Below are 22,033 nucleotides of genomic sequence, written 5' to 3'. Positions count from 1 at the left end.
AAAAATAACTATTCAGATTTTCTGCCTATTTTTTATTTGGGTTGCATATATTTTTGCTATTGAATTGCATGTGTTCTTTATATATTTTGGCTATTAACCTCTTATTAGATATATGGTTTGTAAATATTGTTTCCCATTCAGTAGGCTGCCTTTTCATTTTGTTGATGGTTTACTTTTCTGTGCAGAAGCTTTTTAGTTTGATGTAGTCCAACTTGTTTATTTTTGTTTTTGGTGTCAAATCCAAAAGTCATGGTCAAGACTTATGTCAACTCCTATGTTTTTGTTTTCCCTAGGAGTTTTATGGTTTCAAGTATTACATTCAAATCTTTAATTCATTTTGAGTTAATTTTTGTATATGGTGTAAGAAACTGGTCCAGGTTCACTCTTTTGCAAGCTGCTGTCCAGTTTTCCCACCACCATTTATTGAAGAGACTGTCCTTTCCCCACTGTATATTCTTGGCTCCTTTGTTGTAAATTAATTGACCATATAGATGTAATTTTATTTCTGGGCTCTCTCTTTTTATAATATAGGTGGAGGTTTATTACTGGGCTCTCCATTCTGTTCCATTGATCTGTGCGTCGGTTTTTCTGCAAGTACCATACTGTTTTGCTTACAATATTTGTGTAATATAGTTAGAAATCAGGAAACATGATGCCTCCAACTTTGTTCTTCTTTCTCAGGATTGCTTTGGCTATTTGGAGTCCTTTGTGGTTTCATATAAATTTTAGGATAGTTTGTTCTATTTCTGTGAAAAATACTTTTGGAATTTTGATAGAGATTGAATTGAATCTATAGATTGTTTTGGGTGGTATGGACTTTTTAATAATATTAATTCTTCCAATCAATTAGCATGGAATATCTTTCCATTTATTTATGTCTTCTTCAATTTCTTTTATTAATGTCTAATAGTACATTATACAGGTCTTTCACCTCCTTGGTTAAAATTTTTCTTAGGCATTTTATTCTTGTTTATGCAATTGTAAATGGGATTTGCTTTCTTAATTTAACTTCTAATAGTACAAAGAACTAACATTTGATGTTGAAAGATCATAATTAAAAGCAAGGGATGTCTTTTCATTTGTATCAAATCAATTTTTTAAAGATTTATTTATTTATTTTATTTTTTGGCTGCATCGGGTCTTAGTTGTGGCATGAGGGATCTTCATTGAGGCATGCGGGATCTTTTGTTGTGGCGCAGGGGCTTCTCTCTAGTTGTGGCATGCGGGTTTTGTCTTCTCTAGTTGTGGCGCAAGTTCCAGAGTGTGTGGACTGTGTAGTTTGCAGCACACAGACTCTCTAGTTGAGGCGTGTGAGCTCAGTAGCTGTGGCATGCGGGCTTAGTTGCCCTGTGGCATGTGGGATCTTAGTTCCCTGACCAGGGATCAAATCCACATCCCCTCTATTGGAAGGCGGATTCTTTACCACTGGACCACCAGGGAAGTCCCTCAAATCTATTTTTGTGTCTATTAGTGTTTTATAGTTTTGTTTATAGGGATTTTGAACAACTCTTAAGTTGTTTTTTTAAGTATTTTATATTTTTCTTGCTACTGTAGATGTTTTGTCATCTGTTGTGTTCACTAAGTAGTTAACAGAAAATGCTGTTGATTTATATATACTAATTTTATAGTTTGTAGCTTGCTGAATTCTTTTATTTGAGTATTTTTTATCATTTATTTTTTAGTCAGTTTCAAATATAATATGTTATCAGTAAACACAGAGTTTTAGATCTTCTGTTCTAATATCATGTCTCTCATTGTTTTCTCTAGTCTAGTGTATTGAATTCAGAAAAAATATTAAATAGTAGTGAACACAGTGAGCATTCTTCCCTTTTTCAAATCTCATTGAGAATGCCTCCAGAATTTTCCCATTAAGTAAGATTCTGGTTTTAAGATTGAGGTATCTGTTAGTTTTTGTTACGGCTATAACAAATTATCACAAACTTAGTGGCTTAAAACAATACCTTTATTATTTCACAGTTCTGGAGATCAGAAGTCTGGAATGGATCTCACTGGAAGAAAATTAAGTTCTCAGCAGGCTGCTTTATTCTGGTGGCTCTAGTGGAGAATCTGGTTGCTTGCCTTTTCCAGCTTCTAAAGACTGATTGTGTTCTCTGGCTGGCAGTGTCATTTCTTCAGATCTTGTCTGAAAGATTTCCCTGACCCACACTCTCTTGCACAGCTTTTTCACTTATAAGGAACCTAGAGATTACACTGGGGCCACCAAGATAATCCAGGGTCATTTTCCCGTTTGAAGATTCTTAATTAATCACATATGCAAAATACCTTTAGGTTCTGAGAATTAAAGTATGGACCTTTTGGGGGAGTGGTATTCTCCCTGTCACAAGTGTGTGTGTCTGTGTGTGTCATTAATCATATTCAGGCTGTATCCATCCATTTCTGTTTTTGCCAAGAGTTTGTGTTAGGAATTAATATTGAATTCTGTCAAAGGCTTTTTGAGTGTCATTGCAGATGATCATATGATATTTTTCTTTGAACCTATTGATATGGTGAATTATATCAATATATTTTTGAATACTGAACCATTTTTTCATTTGTCATTTTCTTTCTTTTTTTGCTCTTTTTATCTCATTGAGATATTATTATACTCGCTTTATAAAAATGATATGGAAGTTTTCCTTGATTTTCTATGTTCTAAACAATTAATATAGCTTTGGGACCATCTGGTCACTAAAAGTTTGGTAGAATTTCTTTGTGAATCCAGCTGGACCTGATGCTTTGTTGTGAGGTATTTCTTTGAAAACTTTCTCTATTTTTTTCTATGGAGACTAATCTGTTCATACTAGGAATAATTTTGATAGACTATATTCTTAAGAGAAATGACTCATTCCTCCAGATGTTCAGATTTATTTATATCAGTTGGTGTATATCCTGTACAAAGAGTTATTTATCCTGTGTCATTTTTTATTTTTATATATGCGTGTTTCTGTCTTCAGTTTTGTTTAAAATAATGGTTTGTTTATTTGGTTGACCAAAAAAACCCCCACAAAAAACAGGATTTTACTTTATTGTTTTTATGTTATCTACATTATTTACTTCTTTATGTTTACTTTGTGTCTATTTTAGTTCTTTTTCTAGGATTTTAGATAGGGTGTTTAATTAATTTATCTTTATTCATTTTGACATGCATGTTTAGGGTCATCAATTTTCCTCTGATATCTGCTTTAAATGGATCCCATAGATTCTGAACACGTAGTGTTTTTATTTATCATCATTTTATTTAAAAATGTTTATAGATTCTTTTTGTTTTTCCTCTTTCACCCAAGATGTGTTTGATGCAAGATATTTTAATTTCCAGATAGAAAGGGCTTTTTGTTTTGTTTTTGTTTATTTTTAATTTCTAGTTATTTGCATTGTAAGCACATTGCTGTTTATAATACTTCTACATTATAGAACCTACTGATGTTTTCTTTGTGTTATAATCTGTTATCAGTCTTTATGAATGCTCTATGTTCACTTAAGAAGAAAGTATATTCTCTGTTACTGGTGTGAATTGTTTGATGTATTTGTACCTATTGATTATACCTTGTAGGTTTTTTATATCTTTCCTTATATTTTGTCTGCCAAGCCTGACTTACATTGAAAATGGTTGTTAAATTCTCCTGTTATTAGTGTGTTTCTTTTTCTCCTGTATCTTCTATATTTTTTCTATGCATGGCTGTTGGTATAATTTGGTGCCATATCTTCATTGTGGAATGTAGCTTTTTAGCATTATAAAGTATCCTTATTTGTTTCTTCTAATCTTTTTGACTAATTTTACTTTGTCTGATATTAGGATTACAACATGTGCATTCTTACTGTTTTCAGTTTCCTGAAAAATATTTTTCTATCCCTTTATATTTAGCCTTTTTAATCATCACACTTTAGGTACGTCTCATATTCAGCATCAGTGTGGAGTTGGGTTTTGCTTCCTGAGTCAATGTAAACATTAAATTTCTTATAATAAATGAATTAAGTTTATTCACATTTGTGGACTTGACTTATGTTTCATCTCATTTTGTCATATTATCTTAGATTAAGTTGCAGTATATATAATATCATATTAATTGTATTTTTGTTTGGTGTATAGCTTTTACTTTTACATATTTTCTGGTGCATTCTAATTTTAGGGTTTATCTTTGTATTAAAACTTTTTATAGTGCTCTTCACTCCCATTTTTCTAATCTAATTTATTATTATGTGTTATATCAGTTTTAAATGACTCCCAACTGAGACCTTTAATTTTATTTTACCTCCCCATTTTTTTCTCTCTCTTATCCTTTCATCTTTTAGGTGAATTCTTTCTACTTGTCAGAACATGTAGCGTTTATATATTATTCTACCCATGATCCCACTCTCATTGTAGTCTTAGCTTTACAGTTATATATATGAAATGCTTAAGGTCAGTTCTTTTGCCACAGCTTTACAAGTTGTCTTTGGTTGGATGAAGCTCAACATCCAGTAGATTCCTATGTAAAGTCACAGTGTACAGTATTTCCTGAATTTGGCAGATTAAAAACTATTTGAAGAATTGCTTAGCAGTATATAATATTCTTAGTTCACATTTTCTCTTTACTTTTCTTGAAAATTGCTACTCCAGTGTAGTCTTGATTTACATGTTGTTTTTGAAAAGTCTGTTGCCAGTTAATTTTTTGGTAGTTGTAAGTTATTTCATCTTTTTGCCTGAAAACCTGATTGTTTATCTTTAAAGTTTAATGGTTTTACTAGTATGTGTCTTGCAGTTGATTGTTCTGGGTCAGATTTCCAGGGTACCTGATGGGTCCTTTAAATGTATTGATTCCAATCTTCTTTTAGTTTTGGAAATGTTTTTTGGGGGGGTTATATTTGTAAACATTAGCTTTTTCCAGTGTATTGACTTCTTTTTTCCCAAGCATATCTAATATGTGTGTTGGACATCTCTGCCTATGTTTCTACTTTCTCTGACCCATTTTACTTCTTTATTTCATCTTATTTCTCTTTTTTTTCCCCCCTACTTTCCTTCAGTACCCTATATTGTGTTTTCATTGGAATTTGTTCTTTCTTGGGCATCTTGTAATTCGGTATTCATTTTTAAATGATTTTTTTCCTTCTGTGTTCTTCCTGAGTTCAGTGAATTCTCATTTTATGTCTTGTTTTAAATCCATTGTGGTCTTAGTTTTTGTATTTCTGATTCAAGTTAGGTTGTTTTTTTTTAATATCTTTCAATGTTTATTTGAGGATATTTACTGCAGTTTCGCGTGTTGAATGACAGTATTTTTCTATCAGTACTTTGTTTCTGGTTGTTTATTAATTTATTTATTTATTTTTGCTGTGTTGGGTCTTTGTTTCTGTGCAAGGGCTTTCTCTAGTTGCGGCAAGCGGGGGCCACCCTTCATCGCGGTGCACGGGCCTCTCACTATCGCGGCCTCTCTTGTTGCGGAGCACAGGCTCCAGACGCGCAGGCTCAGTAGTTGTGGCTCACGGGCCTAGTTGCTCCGCGGCATGTGGGATCTTCCCAGACCAGGGCTCAAACCCGTGTCCCCTGCATCAGCAGGCAGACTCTCAACCACTGTGCCACCAGGGAAGCCCGTTTCTGGTTGTTTAGAGGATATTTCTTACCAGCAGAAAATCTTTCACACTTTCTGATTTTTTGTTGTAAATTTCAATGGCTGTAGTCTGCTTTATTTCTGTTTTCATTCATTTCCTGAACACAGTTCATATTTCAAAAACGTCCTCTTCTGTGAGTACTGCCATCTTTTGTGACGTGTCATTTATGGACCTTATTGCTTGTAGTGGTGGTGGGGAAAGATTGGTGTGCCTTGTTTTTTTTTTTTAATGTGGACCATTTTTTTTAAGTCTTTATTGAATTTGTTACAGTATTGCTTGTTTTATGTATTGGTTTTTTGCCCACAAGGCATGTGGGATCTTAGCTCCCTGACCAGGGATCGAATGCACACCCCCTGCTTTGCATGGAGAAGTCTTAACCACTGCACCGCCAGGGAAGTCCCAGATGTGTCTTATTTCACCTTTGTTTGTATAGGATTCTTAATTTCCTCCACTATTTCCTTCCTTTCCTTCACTGTGTCATCTCTATGGACTACCAGCCATCCTCTCTATATATGATTATCCTCCAAAGGTATGCTTCTCCAAGATTGCCACTTCCAGTCCTGCACACTTTCAAGGCCCTCCTCTGTATGTGTGCTAGGACTACCATTTTCTGACCTGTATTGTGTGTTTTGAAGTTTGGTTAACTTACTTTTTCTGGAAAAGATTTGTCTTTGATTCATCTAAGTTTTTAACTCCTCTGTAGTCTTTTTTTTTTTAATTGAAATATAGTTGATTTACAATGTTGTGTTAGTTTTAGGTGTATGGAAAAGTGATTCAGTTATACATATGTATATATATATATATATATATTTTTTCAGATTCTTTTCCTTTATAGGTTATTACAAAATACTGAGTATAGTTCCCTGTGCTATATCCTTGTTGTTTATCTATTTTATATATAGTAGTGTGTATCTGTTAATCCCACACTCCTAATTTATCCCTCCCCGCCCCTTTCCCCTTTGGTAACTATAAGTTGTTTTCTATGTCTGTGGGTATATTTCTGTATTGTATATAAGCTCATTTGTATCCTTTTTATTTAGATTCCACATATAAGCAATATCATATGATATTTGTCTTTCTCTGTCTGGCTTACTTCATTTAGTATGATAATTTCTGTAGTAATTTTTATAAGACTCTTTTAGGATGCCTCTCCTCTACTTTCCACACCTAGTAAATTTCATCTGAAGGAGGTCAGTGGGTAGTCTGTTAGAATGTTTTTCTACTTACTTGTGATCTGAAGGGGTGTGTGTTCTCTTTATCCAGTAATGGTGAACACAAGAGTAATGTGTGGTTTGTTTTACTCTTATTATTTTGGGGGAGGTAATGGTGGTAGGAGAAATTCAGAGTCAGGCAACTGCCAATGTTCTCCAAACCTGAAAGTCAGGATAGGCTTTTTTTTTTTTTTTTTTTAATGCAACTTTCAGGTCATAAATTTGAGTCTCTAAGAAGAAGAGCTCTCACATGGATTAACTGTAAACATAATTTTGGCCTAAAAGGCAGAGAAATTTAATTTTAGTCTTGGCCATTCTGTAATTTTTTGCTGTGTGCCCATTAGAAAGTCACATAGCATTTTTGGGCATCAGTGTACTTCTCTGTAAATTGAAGGTAGCTGCTAAGACCTTCAAATGATTGCTGGTATTGCTTTCATCTCTAAGCATTCACAAATATGTATCAACATATTCTTAGTACTCTAAGAAATTTGGAGAAGATAGAATCCCTTTTATTCTGAGACTTATACTGCATTTTAAATCTCTGTTGAATAATGTTTTCTGATAACAGGAAATGAGCACACTACTAAAAGCATTCCATTTTGATATAATATCACTCAAGGATATTTCTTCTCAGGAAAGTAATATGTCAGTATATCTGTGCTCTTATCTCTTTATCCATAGAAAAATCTCTCTATCCTACAGAAGCAACTGAACAGCATATTTAAAGTATAATTTCATATTGCTATTTTAGCTTTAGTGCATGATTTTAGGTTTATTATCTATTGAACAATTTAAAATGGTATAAATCAAAATAAAACATTAAGAGGCATTTTATTTTATTTTTTTAATATTTATTTTCTTTATTTTTTTGGCTGTGTTGGGTCTTAGTTGCGGCATGTGGGATCTTTCATTGCGGTGCACGGTCTCTTTGTTGCAGCACTCGGGCTTTTCTCTAGTTGTGGTGTGCGGGCTCCAGAATGCGTGGGCTGTATAGTTTGTGGCACGTGGGCTCTCTAGATGAGGTGCGCGGGCTCAGTAGTTGTGGCATGTGGGCTTAGTTGCCCCGCGGCATGTGGGATCCTAGTTCCATGACCAGGGATTGAACCTGCATCTGCTGCATTGGAAGGCAGATATACTATTGGACCACCAGGGAAGTCCCAAGGGGCATTTTAATAGCTCAGTTTTATTTTATTGAGAATTAGAAGGAAAAAGTTTGTATATCTCAATCAGAGGCCCCCATTAGTTATAAATTCTAACGTAATATAAATATTTTTTGTCAAATAAGACATAAATTACCTCAGGCTACTTTGTCCACGAAGGGAGTTTAGAAAAGGAAACTCATAATCCTCCAGCTAAAATTTCTCAGTAATCCTTAATATTTTTCTTGGTAATTTGAAATTATTTCTTAAATTTTCAAAATTGTCTTCCAGAAAAAAATTTTTAAACTCACCTTTTTTTCAAATGTCTTCAGTTGCTGAATCATATATATAGTAGGCAGCTTACTTTTAGTCTAGTTTCTAAAGCAGCCAGGGATTTCACGTAAACCTTGGTATGTGCATGTTTTCCTTCTTCAAGTTATTATTCTTGTTTTTCTCAGATATTCCTATTAGGTTGACTTATGGCAGAAAAATGCTACCACTTTGCAGTCAAAATCACTTAAATAAATAACATATATTATATCTGATTTCCCAAATCTGTTCTCTTTTAAGCCTATCTAGGTTCTGGTTCTTTTCTCTTCATTTCACCATTCACATTTTATTCCCTGGTGTTATTTTCATGGTGTGATCTTGCAATCATTCTCTAAGTTAGAATACGTAAGCTCTAGAAGCAACTGTTCCCTTGTTATTATGCTATAATTTGGGTAAGCTGCTACCATATGGATAGCAGTATTTTTGCTAAATAACTGGAATAACTGTACTTTTGAATGACCCACAGTTTTATAAAGGTTGCTAAAGTACTTTCTTAGTTAGTTGCAATTTTACTTCTATAAAAATAACTTTTTAACTGTAAAGCACATTTTGCAAGTACTAAATTCTATAAACAAATATTACATAATTTAGAACAAGTATAATGGAAATGAAAATTCTTTCACAATTCGAAACTTTACTCATCCATTTTTAATTACTTCTAACCAGTATTTTTTCCCATGCGTAGGGCAGATTTAGCTCTGTAGAAATTTGTTTATTTATAGATTAGATCATTATGTGCTTTCACAAAGCTTTTTCTCAAAGAACTTTTTAGGTTTCTGGTTAAAGGTGGCAACTGAACATAATCATTTATTACTGCTGTATTCTGGAACCTCACTTAAATAACAGTAAAGTAATAAAAAAAGGCATGAACTCTCAAGGACAAATATAATACAAAAGGATATAATAGCTAAAAAGAAATTTCAATGAATTTGGGGAGCTGGAAAGTAGATGAATGAGTGGTAATTTACCTAGCAGAGTAGAAAAAGCTGAATGGTCCCCTTCAGTTGGAAGATCTGCAAGAAGCAAATCAGTTTACATGACACAGCTGTACCAGACACAAACCCATTTGCCTATCACAATTTTTTTTTTTCTTTTTTTTTGCGGTACGCAGGCCTCTCACTGTTGTGGCCTCTCCCGTTGTGGAGCACAGGCTCCGGAGGCGCAGGCTCAGCGGCCATGGCTCACGGGCGTAGCCGCTCTGCGGCATGTGGGATCTTCCCGAACCAGGGCACGGACCCGTGTCCCCTGCATCGGCAGGCGGACTCCCAACCACTGTGCCACCAGGGAAGCCCTGCCTATCACATTTTTGCCTCTTTCACAGCACATAGAAAGATATTTCACTGTCCGCTTTGCACTTATGTTGGAGCCATTTGACTGAGATCTGACCGATGCAGTGTGGACAGAAGTAACATAAGCCATATCTAGGGTAAAATCATAAATCACTTTGGGCCATCCTCCTGCTCTCTCTACCTTTCTACCTAATGGTGAACTTGGAAGCCATGTATTCTAGATGGTGAATTTTTAAGATGGCTACAAACTGGGTCCTTAAGTCTTCAGGTAGAAAAGAGCCTTCTAAGAGGGCTGAATAACCTGCATCAAAGTCTTTGTGAAGGGAAAATGAACACTTATTTTGTTAAACCATTGAGATTTCAGGGTTTATTTGTTACCACAGTATAGCCTATTCTGTTCTAGTACAAGATTCTTGGAAGGTTTAAGAATTATAGGTAGTAGTAAGCAGCTCTGATTAAAAATGTGTTCAGTGTGCCTAAAAATTACTCCCTTACCTGCAGGACATAGTGTGTGAAACATCATCCTGTGAACATGCAGGTTAAGTGAAAATCTGTCCATAGTTTGTGAGAGTGTCCTGACAGCTCTTTCTCCAATCAGTTTTCATAAAGCTGACAGCCAGCTCTATACACATAGTACAAGAGACAGGAGAGTTCTTATCTTAGGAAAAACATGAACTAAAGAATAAAGACTGATGGAGGCCAACATTTGAGGGTCTCCAATAAAATGGTCTGAGTTCTGCATAATCAGCCAACAGAAATGCTTACCATTTGATGAGACCCACCTGTGATCAAAGAGCTTCCAATCTGTGCTTGTGATACTTCATTCTAATCCATAAGAGCAAAGGATCATGAAAGTAAAAACAAAGGTTACATTTAATATTGTCAAAGATACTAAATATTCATTCATGAAATAAAAGCCGGGTAATATTAAAAATAAATAAGTAGGAAATAAGAAAGAAATATTGGACATTAAAAACTTACAAAATATGTTTGCAAAATAATTAATAAAAAGTTTGTTTGTTTTTTAGATTTAAATGGGAATTTTCACCCTAAAGTAATGACAAAAAGGTAAATACAAAAGGCAGTTATTAAAAAAAAAATGAATCTTGATTCAGATATAATTTTTCTTGCAACAACATGTGAACATTTTAATTTAAAATTAATAAATCACAATTCTGTATTGCTTTTAAGATTGATTATTCAAAAATTGACACATTTCAGAATTAACCAAAGTACATTTCTATTACAAGTTAGTTTATCCAAGTAAGTAAAGAATAAACCACAGCATAGCTCCCTTAACCTAGGAGTCAGATTTTAATGACAAAGTCCGTTGCCAGCAATGGACATGCAGGTAACCATCAAGGAAGTTGTAAATACAAACCCCAAACTGCTTCTATAAACTGAAAAGGCCTTTGTTGAGTCACAAGCATAAAAATGGGGCATTGGCACTGCATTCAGTGAATATGGCCTTTATGACTTACGCATGGAAGTGCCTTCTAGAGTGGTCATGAGGATCACAGTCTTATACCATCTAGTTGGTTTTCTATTTCATTGGTAGCATCTTCTTTATCATAATCCATGCAGACAACTATTTACAAAGAATGTTCAAATCTGGAACTCAACAGACACTGTAGCTTTCCACCAGAAATAAACCAGCTTATTTCTGTAAAGTAATTCAGTAATAACTGTAGAAGGCCAATATAATCCAGAGAAAAATGAAATCAAGAATCAAATTGAAAACAGAGACTATTAAGTGCTCTAGATACAAGTTTCACTAATTATCTTACTTATTTTTGTGAAAACCTTCCTGTATTACCAATTAAAAACAAAAAACCACCAGCCATTTCTATCCTTATACCTGTATCTTAACAGAGATATGATGGGAATGATAGGAAATAAAACTCATATTAAGTTCTCCTAATGTACTCCAAAACATCAAAATTATTTTTATTCATGATTTGTACTATTGCAGGATGGCAAATAGGTGTGAAGTCAATTAGGAGCAAATGGTGGGAACAAAAAGCCAGAACCAAAGCACATATTTTTCCCTTTCATGTGGCTCTTGGCATGTCAGAAGGGACAATACTGCCTCCAAAAGCCAAACAATTAAAATGATGAGAGAAGAAGGGAGGAGGGGAAGGGAGAAGAGAGGGCACTCTAATAATTAATGTTACAGGTCACAGACCTTTTTTAAATCTTTAAAGTAAAAAATGTATTGCTGTTGGGCTTCCCTGGTGGCACAGTGGTTGAGAGTCCACCTGCCGATGCAGGAGACACGGGTTCGTGCCCCGGTCCGGGAAGATCCCACATGCCGCGGAGCCCTGGGCCCGTGAGCCATGGCCACTGAGCCTGCGCGTCCAGAGCCTGTGCTCTGCAAAGGGAGAGGCCACAACAGTGAGAGGCCTGCGTACCGAAAACAAACAAACAAAAAAAAACAAACAAAAACACCCAAAAACAACAATAACAAAAAAATGTATTGCTATCAACAAGCACATTTCATTATTCTTTCTTTCTCCAGAGTTTTACATGAATATTATTTACTTATTTGAAAAAAATCTAAAGTAACTCAACATCTCAAATGACCCATGAATTTACCAAGAAGTACTTTGTCACTTAAGTTCTCACAGACAGTAAAAATGTTGGTAATGGTCTGGGAACAATGTTTATAACAAATCTCTACAGTTTACTGGTCAGAAGCTGCATCTCTAAGTAACTGACACTTCTCTTTCATGAATATAATCTTATCTATTTTAGAGCTCACCACGGTTCAAGCCTCTCACTTTGTCTCTGCTAGCTCCAAATATTTTTTACCTTTAAATGGAAAAAAAAAGGTTAACTTTTAAATTCTGAAAATTCAGTGGTTATTATATTATTTATCATGGGAAGGGGGGGAGGAGTAGGGTGAGAAAGGGTTAATTAAAAAACAAACTAGTTAAAATTACAACATATACAGAAACTTATTTCCAAAATGAAGGGAAAAAAAGAGGGAAGGGGAAACTAGCGGCACAAACCAAAGTCCTGAAGCCAAATCTGAAGAGGATGTAGAAAGAAAAACAAAGTGTAAGAAAGTAGAGTCAGTGGGATTCTTTTTCTGTTTCAATGATTTAGTTATAAATATAGATTATTAGTCTTCTCTCTATACATGTAACAAATACCAAACAACTCACTATTATGAAATTTTTAAAACTGATTCTTTCACATTTGTTAAAAAAGGTAAAAATCACATTCTTTTCTTCCCTTCCTTCAGTTCAAATCCTGAACCGAAATATTACATGTAACAGTAGCTGGTTCTAACTTCTATACAAAGTTAAACCATACTGAACTCCTTTGCCAATATAAGGAGCTACATAATTTCTATCACACTTGCCTCCAATTTAGGCATAAGAAACATTTCTCAAAGCAACTCAAAAGGAGCAAGTCAGGGGAAAGAAAGTTATGAAGAAGAGAGAAGAGAAGACTAGCAGATAAAACACATACTCTGAAAAACTCAAATCTGCCATTTAAGTACTGAAAATACCTCAAAAGGGACAATGAATGGGATCTATTATAATGAAGTCAGCAAAATAAAATGCAAAAAAAAAAAAAAAGGTCTGAAGATAATTTTGAGGAAATCTCTTTGAAAGAAAAGAATACTGAAAATAGGGGGGAAAATCAGAATTATATAGGTTAAACAAGAAGAACAAATGTGTTTAATGTTGATGTTTCCAAAATAGGAGGTCCTTCCTATAAAATGCAGTACATGAAAATATATATCAAATTGACTGATGAGCCAAATATCAAATTGGAAATATAAAACTTTTCTAGAAGAAAAAATATGAGAGCACAACTTTTGGCATTGGGATGGGGAAAAAAATCTTGTTTGTGGTAAAAAAAGCACAAACTATAAAGGGAAAGACTGAAAAACAAACTAAAATGTTATGTACCAGAAAAAGACACTATCAACAAAATTAAAAGTAAAATTATGGGAAAAGTTATTTGTAGCATATAGAGAAAACAACAGGGTACTATAAAGAATCTGTATTTCTCTCTGTATATCTGTTTACTGTCATCATCCCCTGTTTGTGTGTACTTATGAAATTCAATAAGAAAAAGGCAGCCAAATGGAAAGATAGATGTATTAGTTTCCTACAGGTTCTGTAACAAATTACAGCAAACTAAGAGGCTTAAAATAATGCAAATATATTATCTTCTAGTTTTGGAGGTCAGAAGCCTAAAAGTTAAGAAATCTTGAAATGAAGACATTATTCTGTGTTTGTTTGTTTGTTTTCCTGAAGCTTCTAGGGGGAAATCGTTTTCTTGCATTTTTCAGTTTCTAGAGGCTGCCTACATTCCTTGGGTCATGTATTATCCCAGCCTCTGATTCTGATATCATATCTACTTCTCTGTCTGTGGCCCCTTCGCCTCCCTCTTAGACAGACCCTTATAATTACACTGGGCCCACCTGAATAATCCAGGATCATCTCTTCCTCTCAAAATCCTTAACAGTCACATCTGCAAAGTTTATGTTGGCACGTAAGGTAACATATTCACAGCTTTCAGGGATTAGGATGTGGACATTTTGGGGGCACCATTAGTCCACCTACCATAATGGACAAACAATATGAATGATTAATTCATAGGATAGGAAATCTGAGTAATCACTAATGATTTGAGAAAAATATGAATAAAGCTCGGTGGTTACCTGAAAAACCAAGTGCACTTTCTCAATATTTTGGAAAAAATAAGTCTGATAAAACCAAGAATTTTGAGCGTGTAGGAAAGGGAAAATACCACAATACCTATTATATTTGTTTACATGACTATTTATGGCCTAACTCCAGGCAAAAATACTCAGGAAATCTCTCACACATGTGTAACCACATAGAGACATGTAAAAGAAGGTTTAATACATAATCCTGTGGAATCATAAGAAATTAAGCACAACCAAAAGGTGTACTAATGGGAAAATGAATACATAACTTGCCCTGTATTCACATGGGGATATTACTCGCTAATAAAAATGAAGGTACATTATCTGCATTTATCAACGTGGTTAGATCTAGAAGTCATAATATTAAGTGAGGAAAATAATTTCCACAGTAATATGTATAACAAAATAATATTTAAGTAAGACTTGTAAAAACATGCAAGACAATGAATGCTATTTATGAAGACGTACATATTTAGTTAAAGTATAAAAATGCGGTGGAGCATACTAAAAATCAATTTCAGGATAGTGGCTGTGTCTGGGGAAGAGAGATGGAACTGGGATTGCAAAAGACACAGGGAATTCACCTGAATTTATCATTTTTTATTTATTTAATGAAATCTGAAGTAAATGTTAGCCTTTGCTAGTAAAGTATGGGAGTGTTTATTACATTACTCTACTCTTCTGAATGTTTGAGATATTTAATACTATTTTAAAGTGGTAATTGAAGTGTTAATGAAATGAGGGTATTTTTCTGTTGATTTTTATCTTTTAAGAGCTCTGTCCTTAATTTGTATGTAAAGAGATTTCCTTACATTTCCAGAGGAAGTAACAATAAGGAGTTATTTTTGGTTTCAAAGATTTCCTTTACAGTTGAATACTTGTGAAGTAATTTACAAATGACAACGTACTCTATAAATCTCAAGGAGGTTTAATTACCGTAGGCTCTCTTTTTTTTTTTTTAAAGATAAATCAACACTATATGTCTGTTTTATTAAAAAGGCCTACCACCTTCTGTGGAAAGATTGAGTCCCAATTCTGTGTAAAGGCAGGAATGTTTGTTTTGGACTTTAGTTTATAAGGTGATTCTACTTGAACTGAAGGGTACCGTAACTCTGGGGAGCTAAGCAGATCACATTTTATTATTCTTTTTTTTATTTTTCTGCAAATAATGAAACTAAGTAGCCATGAGACTAAGGTCGTGCTAATGTATTGTGATGCAAATTTCAGGACACATATTTCTGATTCACCATTTAGTGCTTATTCCACTATTTCGGTAAAAAGAAATCTCAGTGATCACATTAGACCAGGGCCCCATGTCATACCTTTTATTATTATTATTTTTTTAACCAAGGAGGCAAGTTAATAAAAATAACTTTAAAAATAAGTAAATATGTAATCAGTGGAATATATGCCCTTCCTAATTCCAAGAATTAGGAGCCCTTTTCAAAATTACAAAAGCCTTGATTGATCCCTGCAACTCCATGCAAGTACTTGTACTGTTGGAATCTTACCCCTTCTTCTGGTCCAATAGGAAGAGTCAGTTCAGTAAAGATGAGAGTGACAGCTAGGAAATGGTAAGAACCAAACCACTACTTCTGTAGACAGAGAACTGTATAGTATGGGATCTTCTTTAGGAAAGGAAGAAGAAAATCCTTCTGAGAAATTAAAACTCCTTATCTAAAAACACACACAAATTAAAAACTTTATTAAAGTTCTGTTTTTGTTTGCCAGGGCTACCTTAACAAAGTACCACAGACTGTAACTTAAACAACGGAAATTAACTTTGTCACAGTTCTGGAGGCTGGATCAAGTTTCAGCAGGGTTGGTTTCTTCTAAGGCCTCTCTTTGGCTTGTTGACCATTGTCTTCTCTCCAAGCCTTCTCATACTCTTCCTGTATGTGTCTGTGTCCTAATCTCTTCTTACACGGACACCAGTCATACTGGATTAGGAGCCACCCCTAGTGACCACATTTAAAAGACTATCTTCACGTACAGATACATTCTGAAGCACTGGAGGTTAGGACTTTGACATATGAATTTGAGAGGGGCATAACTCAGCCAATAATAATTTCTGAAATGTTAAAACGTAGAAACTTGTTGATTAACAGCTTTCTGTTATATCACAAACCAAAAATAGGTGGGCCTTCCCTCTTTCCTCCACATTGTACAGTGATGATACATTATGATTTATGTGGGGCATTTTCAAGAGAGGTTCTTCCTATTTTGTCTTGATCCCAGGCCCCCCAAATATCTAATTGGAGTGAGTGATGGTAATGAGGTATACATTGCTCTTTTCATTTTGAAGAGGATAATATGATCTGAATAGGCTTTTAAAAAATATTGGACCAAAGGTTTATCTTATATCATTGTGAAATTTGAAAGCCATACTAATCCTCTATGGCTTCATGATGAATATCAGTATGGAAATCTCACTATATTTTACTCATCACTGTGGCCAAATATGAACATATTTCATTCTCCCCTACACACTGTCTACTATAATCCATTTCTGTTGGTGGCTCCCTTACTCTACATACTTTCCCAAGTCAGAAATTTGGAAACATGTTAATACTTCTCTCTTTTTAAACACATACAAAGGAACTATTGCCAAACCCTGTGTATTATTCCACCAAGTTTCATAGGCTCAATTTTGGAAGTCAGTGTTTGAACATTGACCCTTTCTTTGATTTACATTCCTGTCAAAATTATCCTTTTCTTCCACAAAGTAATGGATGCCTTTGACTGAATAAGGGAAATACTAACAACAAAGTGAAAAAAAAAATGCCAATAATACTCAAAATATTGTCTCCCTACATGAGTCTGATTTTCTCCCTTTAACATTATTTAATGCTCAATTAAATCCAAATTCCTTAGCCTTTCCAGAAATCCCTTTTGAAGAACTACATACCTAATATTTATCCACATTCCTCTTTGAACTTTATGTGTCATAAATGGACACATTTATGACAATTGACAAGTTGGCTTTTACTTTCCCCCATTGGTGTGCTTGTGAATATTTGACCACCAGTTCTGGAGGTTGAAGGGGTCAGGGTAGGGTAAAGGGACTTGATTTATGGCATTTGCTGGTTTCTATAGTGTAAATACTTCCACCATGGCTAATTTTAAGCTACTTACATGAAATCAACGGGCTTGCAAAATTCCTGAAAATTTTACAGATTGGTCCTTGTTAAACAGTAAATCCAGCTCTAGCATACCACTGGTTCCTATACCCGCAAATTTTATCTCAGGGCTTCAAATATGCTACTTCCTTGAGTTAAAATAGTCTTCTTTCCGTGCCTGAGAAGTTTCCATTAATCTTTTAAAATGCAGCTTAGATGTCCTTCTGTCTTAGAACCTGCCTCACCCCTACCCCCAGCTTTCCCAGGTGGTCTATCACTGTCTCATCAGTTTTTCTCCTCGTCATTGTAAGTGCTTTTATGTTGAGTTCATCACATTATCATGTTATCTTTTTATTTATCTGTTTTCCAATTACACTGTTAGTATTTGAAAGCACTTCAGTTTTGCAGACGAGGAGATTGATGCACAGAGCCTAACAGTACGGGGAAACATAATACCACATTTATTTATTTTTTAATCGCTCAGTATTTAAAAGAATGGACAGAGTAGTACTCGGAAGCTTACATTTACCTTTCTTTGACCTTAGACAAATGATTTAGCCTTCCTGACCTTAAGTATTGTCATCTACAAATGGACATAATAATATGTATACTCAAGAGACTGTTGTAAGAAAGTGCCTGTGAAGTACAGGACAGTGTGTGACACCTAGGAACCACTGAACGAAGGGTAACTCTAGGCTGTATCAGAGGTGAAAGCACGTGAGAAGAACCTCCATTATTTCTGATGATGCTTTGGACAAGGTACAATGTGGACTCACCTTACACATGCGTCTTGCGAGAGTGAAATAACTTCACAGTTTCAGATGAAATAGAGTGTTCATTCTTAAAATGTATGTCCTTCAGTATTTTATCATGATGCCTCTAACATTTAAAAAGAAAAACTCTCCTACTTGAACGCTATCCCAGATTTCAGGCTTTTTCTTTTCATCCAGAATAGGCACTTCATAATGTCGGTTGTACCCATTTAGTCTACGGCCTACTGTTTTCTGTTTCTGTTCCTTCAGCCTTTGCACGCAAGATTCCTTGCCTGTGACCATCCAGTCCTGCATCATGCCGAAAGACTGCGAAACCACCGAGTGGTCCTCCTGGAGCCCCTGCTCCAAGACGTGCCGTTCAGGGAGCCTCTCGCCAGGATTTAGAAGCAGGAGCCGGAACGTGAAGCACGTTGCTGTTGGAGGCGGAGAGGACTGCCCTGAACTTCTTGAGAAAGAGGCCTGCATCGTTGAAGGAGAACTTTTGCACTCATGTCCCAGGTATTGTGTATTCTTTGGCATGAGTGTTCAGTTGTTCTATGTAACCTCATTTTATGTGGTATAGAGAGGTTAACAATAACTGTAGCTGTGACTTATGACTCAGTGCAGAGTTTCGTATTGGGCAGTAAAGCCTAGGGGGGGTAAGAGCATGGGTTGTGTTGATTGCCTGGGCTCCAGTCCTATTTCTAATTATGTGATTGTTATGACTTTCTAATTTATGTGAATTTTGGCAAGTGGCTTAAATCTAGTGCCTCAGTTTACTTTTCTACTAGCAGTACTTACTTCATCCAGCACCTAGCATATCATAAGTGCTTAATAACCATTAGTTATCATTACCTGACATGTCACACCTAATTTTTATGACAACCTAAGAAGCCATTCATAAGCATCTTCATTTTGCAAATAAGGCCATTGATGCTCAGAGAGATTAAGTAACTTCTGAGGTTACACAGTTAATGAGCGACAGCCGCCTGATTCTGAGGATGCTCTTTCTCTGAAAGTCACTGCTGCTCTGGGCATTGTTTCTATTTCAGAGTCCCTAGGGAACCAGAGAATGCTGAGAAAAGGGTCGACATAAATTAGTAGCTAAACTTAATATCTTGATATTAGTTATATTTTGCCTGATTGTGTAGCCGTTGGTGAAGACCTCCAGTGCATTTTCCTCTGGCTGTTGGCTTACAGTGGGATCAGTCTGATAATGACAGAAATCACTGGGGCTGGCTGTTTAGAAGTCTGTTGCGGATGAATTTGTAATAATTCCTGCTGGACAGCTGCCCTGAACTATATCTTAAATCTGTATTTTAGATTTAAGTAGCTTTTTTTTTTTTTTTCTGCGGTACGCGGGCCTCTCACTGCTGTGGCCTCTCCCGCTGCGGAGCACAGGCTCCGGACGCGCAGGCTCAGCGGCCATGGCTCACGGGCCCAGCCGCTCCGCGGCATGTGGGATCTTCCCGGACCGGGGCACGAACCCACGTCCCCTGCATCGACAGGCGGACTCTCAACCACTGCGCCACCAGAGAAGCCCTAAATAGCTATTCTAGATAGAACTTTTCTATAGTCTCTGAGATTTGAGATCACTCCCTCGGTGAAAAATAAAATGAGGCAAAAAATAACTTCTTGTAGAAATTAATCATCTGGGGATATGTGAAGGGTAAGTGGGTTACAAACTCAGCTGGTGTTGTTGATGGGCCTGGTTATTCCTTAAACCTGAAATAAAGCATGTATGGGCGGGGCAGGGGTTGAGGTTGGGGGCGGGTATAGAGGAGCAAGTTCCTGTTTACACATTCATAGTCATTCACTTCCTCCACCTCACCATTGAAATCAGGGTGGATTCAACATACTCCTTACATATTGATTGTTCATTTTTTACTAAAATGACTCCTTAGATTTACATCATTTCTTGCCTGAAAAGCGGAGAGAGCAGATGTAGTTCACGATCCTTGACAGATTAACCTGTTGTCACAGAATCCTCCCTAATTGTATTGAGTTTGTGTCCAATCTTTCAAGACACTAATTTGGGGCAAAACATGGGATTGGAAAGAAAACATGAGGTCTCTGTCCCTTTTGAACTTGGGTAGGCTTTGGGTTAGAATTGCATCGCCATCACACTTAAAGTGTGTGTCCTTGGACAAGCTGTACGACTTCTCTAAGACATTTCCCCTCTTCAATAAAAGTGTCTAATTATACTGCGTGTGTTGAAGGTTGAACAGCTACAGACTAGCACTGTCCGTCCCAGTGCTCAACACACGAGGCACTACACGAATACTGACTCTTATTGTTGCTCTTTGCAGGTGGGTTTTGGTCTCATTTCCTCCAGTAAGAGAATCCCTCCTTTCCTTGGAAGGCATACTGTAGTAACTTAATGGAGTAGAAAGTTATTTCTTCTGGGTGATTTGGAGATTGTTTTTCCCCCGTGGAGGCCTTATTTAGGAGGGTTCTCAATGTTAGGCTGCTAGGAATAGAATCTGGGTTTAATGATGACCTTGACCTTGGCACCTTTTTTCTTCATTCCTTTCACGGAATGGCATGACCTCTTCCTGATATTTTTGACAGTTTTTTGATTTATAGACATCCGCCTATTTAAAAAAAAAATTTTTTTTTAAGGAATTCCTTTATTTTTTTTTTTATTATTTGTTTATTTATTTTTGGCTGTGTTGGGTCTTTGTTTCTGTGCAAGGGTTTTCTCTAGTTGCGGCAAGCAGGGGCCACTCTTCATCGCAGTGCACGGGCCTCTCACTATCGCGGCCTCTCTTGTTGCGGAGCACAGGCTCCAGATGCGCAGGCTCAGTAGTTGTGGCTCACGGGCCTAGTTGCTCCGCGGCATGTGGGATCTTCCCAGACCAGGGCTCGAACCCGTGTCCCCTGCATTGGCAGGCAGATTCTCAACCACTGCACCACCAGGGAAGCCCTGCCTATTTTTTTTCTTCTCTTTTCTTTGTTAATAACTATTACGATTCTCTTCGAATCATCAGAGTGGTGCCTCCTTGACGATGTTGAGAAAGTTGAGTTGGATAACCTTTTGTTAAAGAACAACTACCTTTTATTGAGCATCTACTGTTGGCCAATAACTATATCAGAGAGTTTATAAAGATTATTTAGAATAACATAGAATGTATTATCCAAATAGAACATTTTTGAGAGTAAAAGGGATGTAAATCGGTACTGTTCGGATTCAAATTAAAGTCCATTTGACTTCAAGGTCAGTGCTCTTTCCAATACATCACACTGACCCTAATGATAATCATAGTGAAGACACACATCCAGATAAGGGTATAGACACACATATACATGTATTCATATGTATCATTTTTTTCCAACAATATACCGTGGAATGGTAATACTTCAAGATGTACCCAAGATTAATTTCTGTATTTTTCATTTGATTGAACCTTAACATCTGAAAACAGGGCCTGACAAAGTTCATTGGAGATGAACCTGGGCCTCTAGTTCTGCTGTTTGGAAATGTTACTGAGTATGACATTTTCTGAAAACCTTCTCAAATAGTGAATTTGTAGGAAATAGGAGTCTTCGAAAATTCACTGAACACCAACCAGTGTTTCCTAGGGAGACTGACGTGTTAGCTGATTCCACTTTGTGGTGGAAAAGAGCATGTATAAATAATAGCAACAAAATTAACATTGGCTGACATTCTTATTTGTCTGAAATCCGAGCTGTGGCCTCTACCGCAGGAAAGCATAAAGGCCGTGTGCTAACTTTTGTTTCTACTTGGACACCAGTGATTAAAATTCATTGTGAACAAGGGAAATGGAAACAAAAATCTCTTAGGGAACAAAAATGTCCATTTTTCCTTTCCCAGAATTCATGAGCACTTCATATGCATCAAGCAATTTAATTCACCATCCTTCTCCCCAGCAGGGAAATGTCGCCTCTTAGAATGTGGT

General features: G+C 36.0%; 1 protein-coding gene across 2 annotated transcripts in view; it reads left to right on the top strand.

Annotated features, from left to right (window-relative positions):
• Positions 1-22,033, top strand: part of THSD7B (thrombospondin type 1 domain containing 7B) — a 975,661-nt gene that overhangs the window by 416,373 nt on the left and 537,255 nt on the right. For both annotated transcript variants that reach the window (XM_029224675.1, XM_029224674.1), the window contains one exon: positions 18,384-18,632. In XM_029224675.1, the coding sequence (XP_029080508.1) occupies positions 18,384-18,632 (249 nt within the window). The remainder of the gene's footprint in view (positions 1-18,383; positions 18,633-22,033) is intronic.

Source organism: Monodon monoceros, unplaced genomic scaffold (genome assembly GCF_005190385.1).
Source record: "Monodon monoceros isolate NGI ecotype Baffin Bay Population unplaced genomic scaffold, NGI_Narwhal_1 Super_Scaffold_16, whole genome shotgun sequence".
Lineage (NCBI taxonomy): Eukaryota > Metazoa > Chordata > Mammalia > Artiodactyla > Monodontidae > Monodon > Monodon monoceros.
Note: the sequence above shows the minus strand (reverse complement) of the source record. Positions and strands in the feature narration are given on the sequence as shown.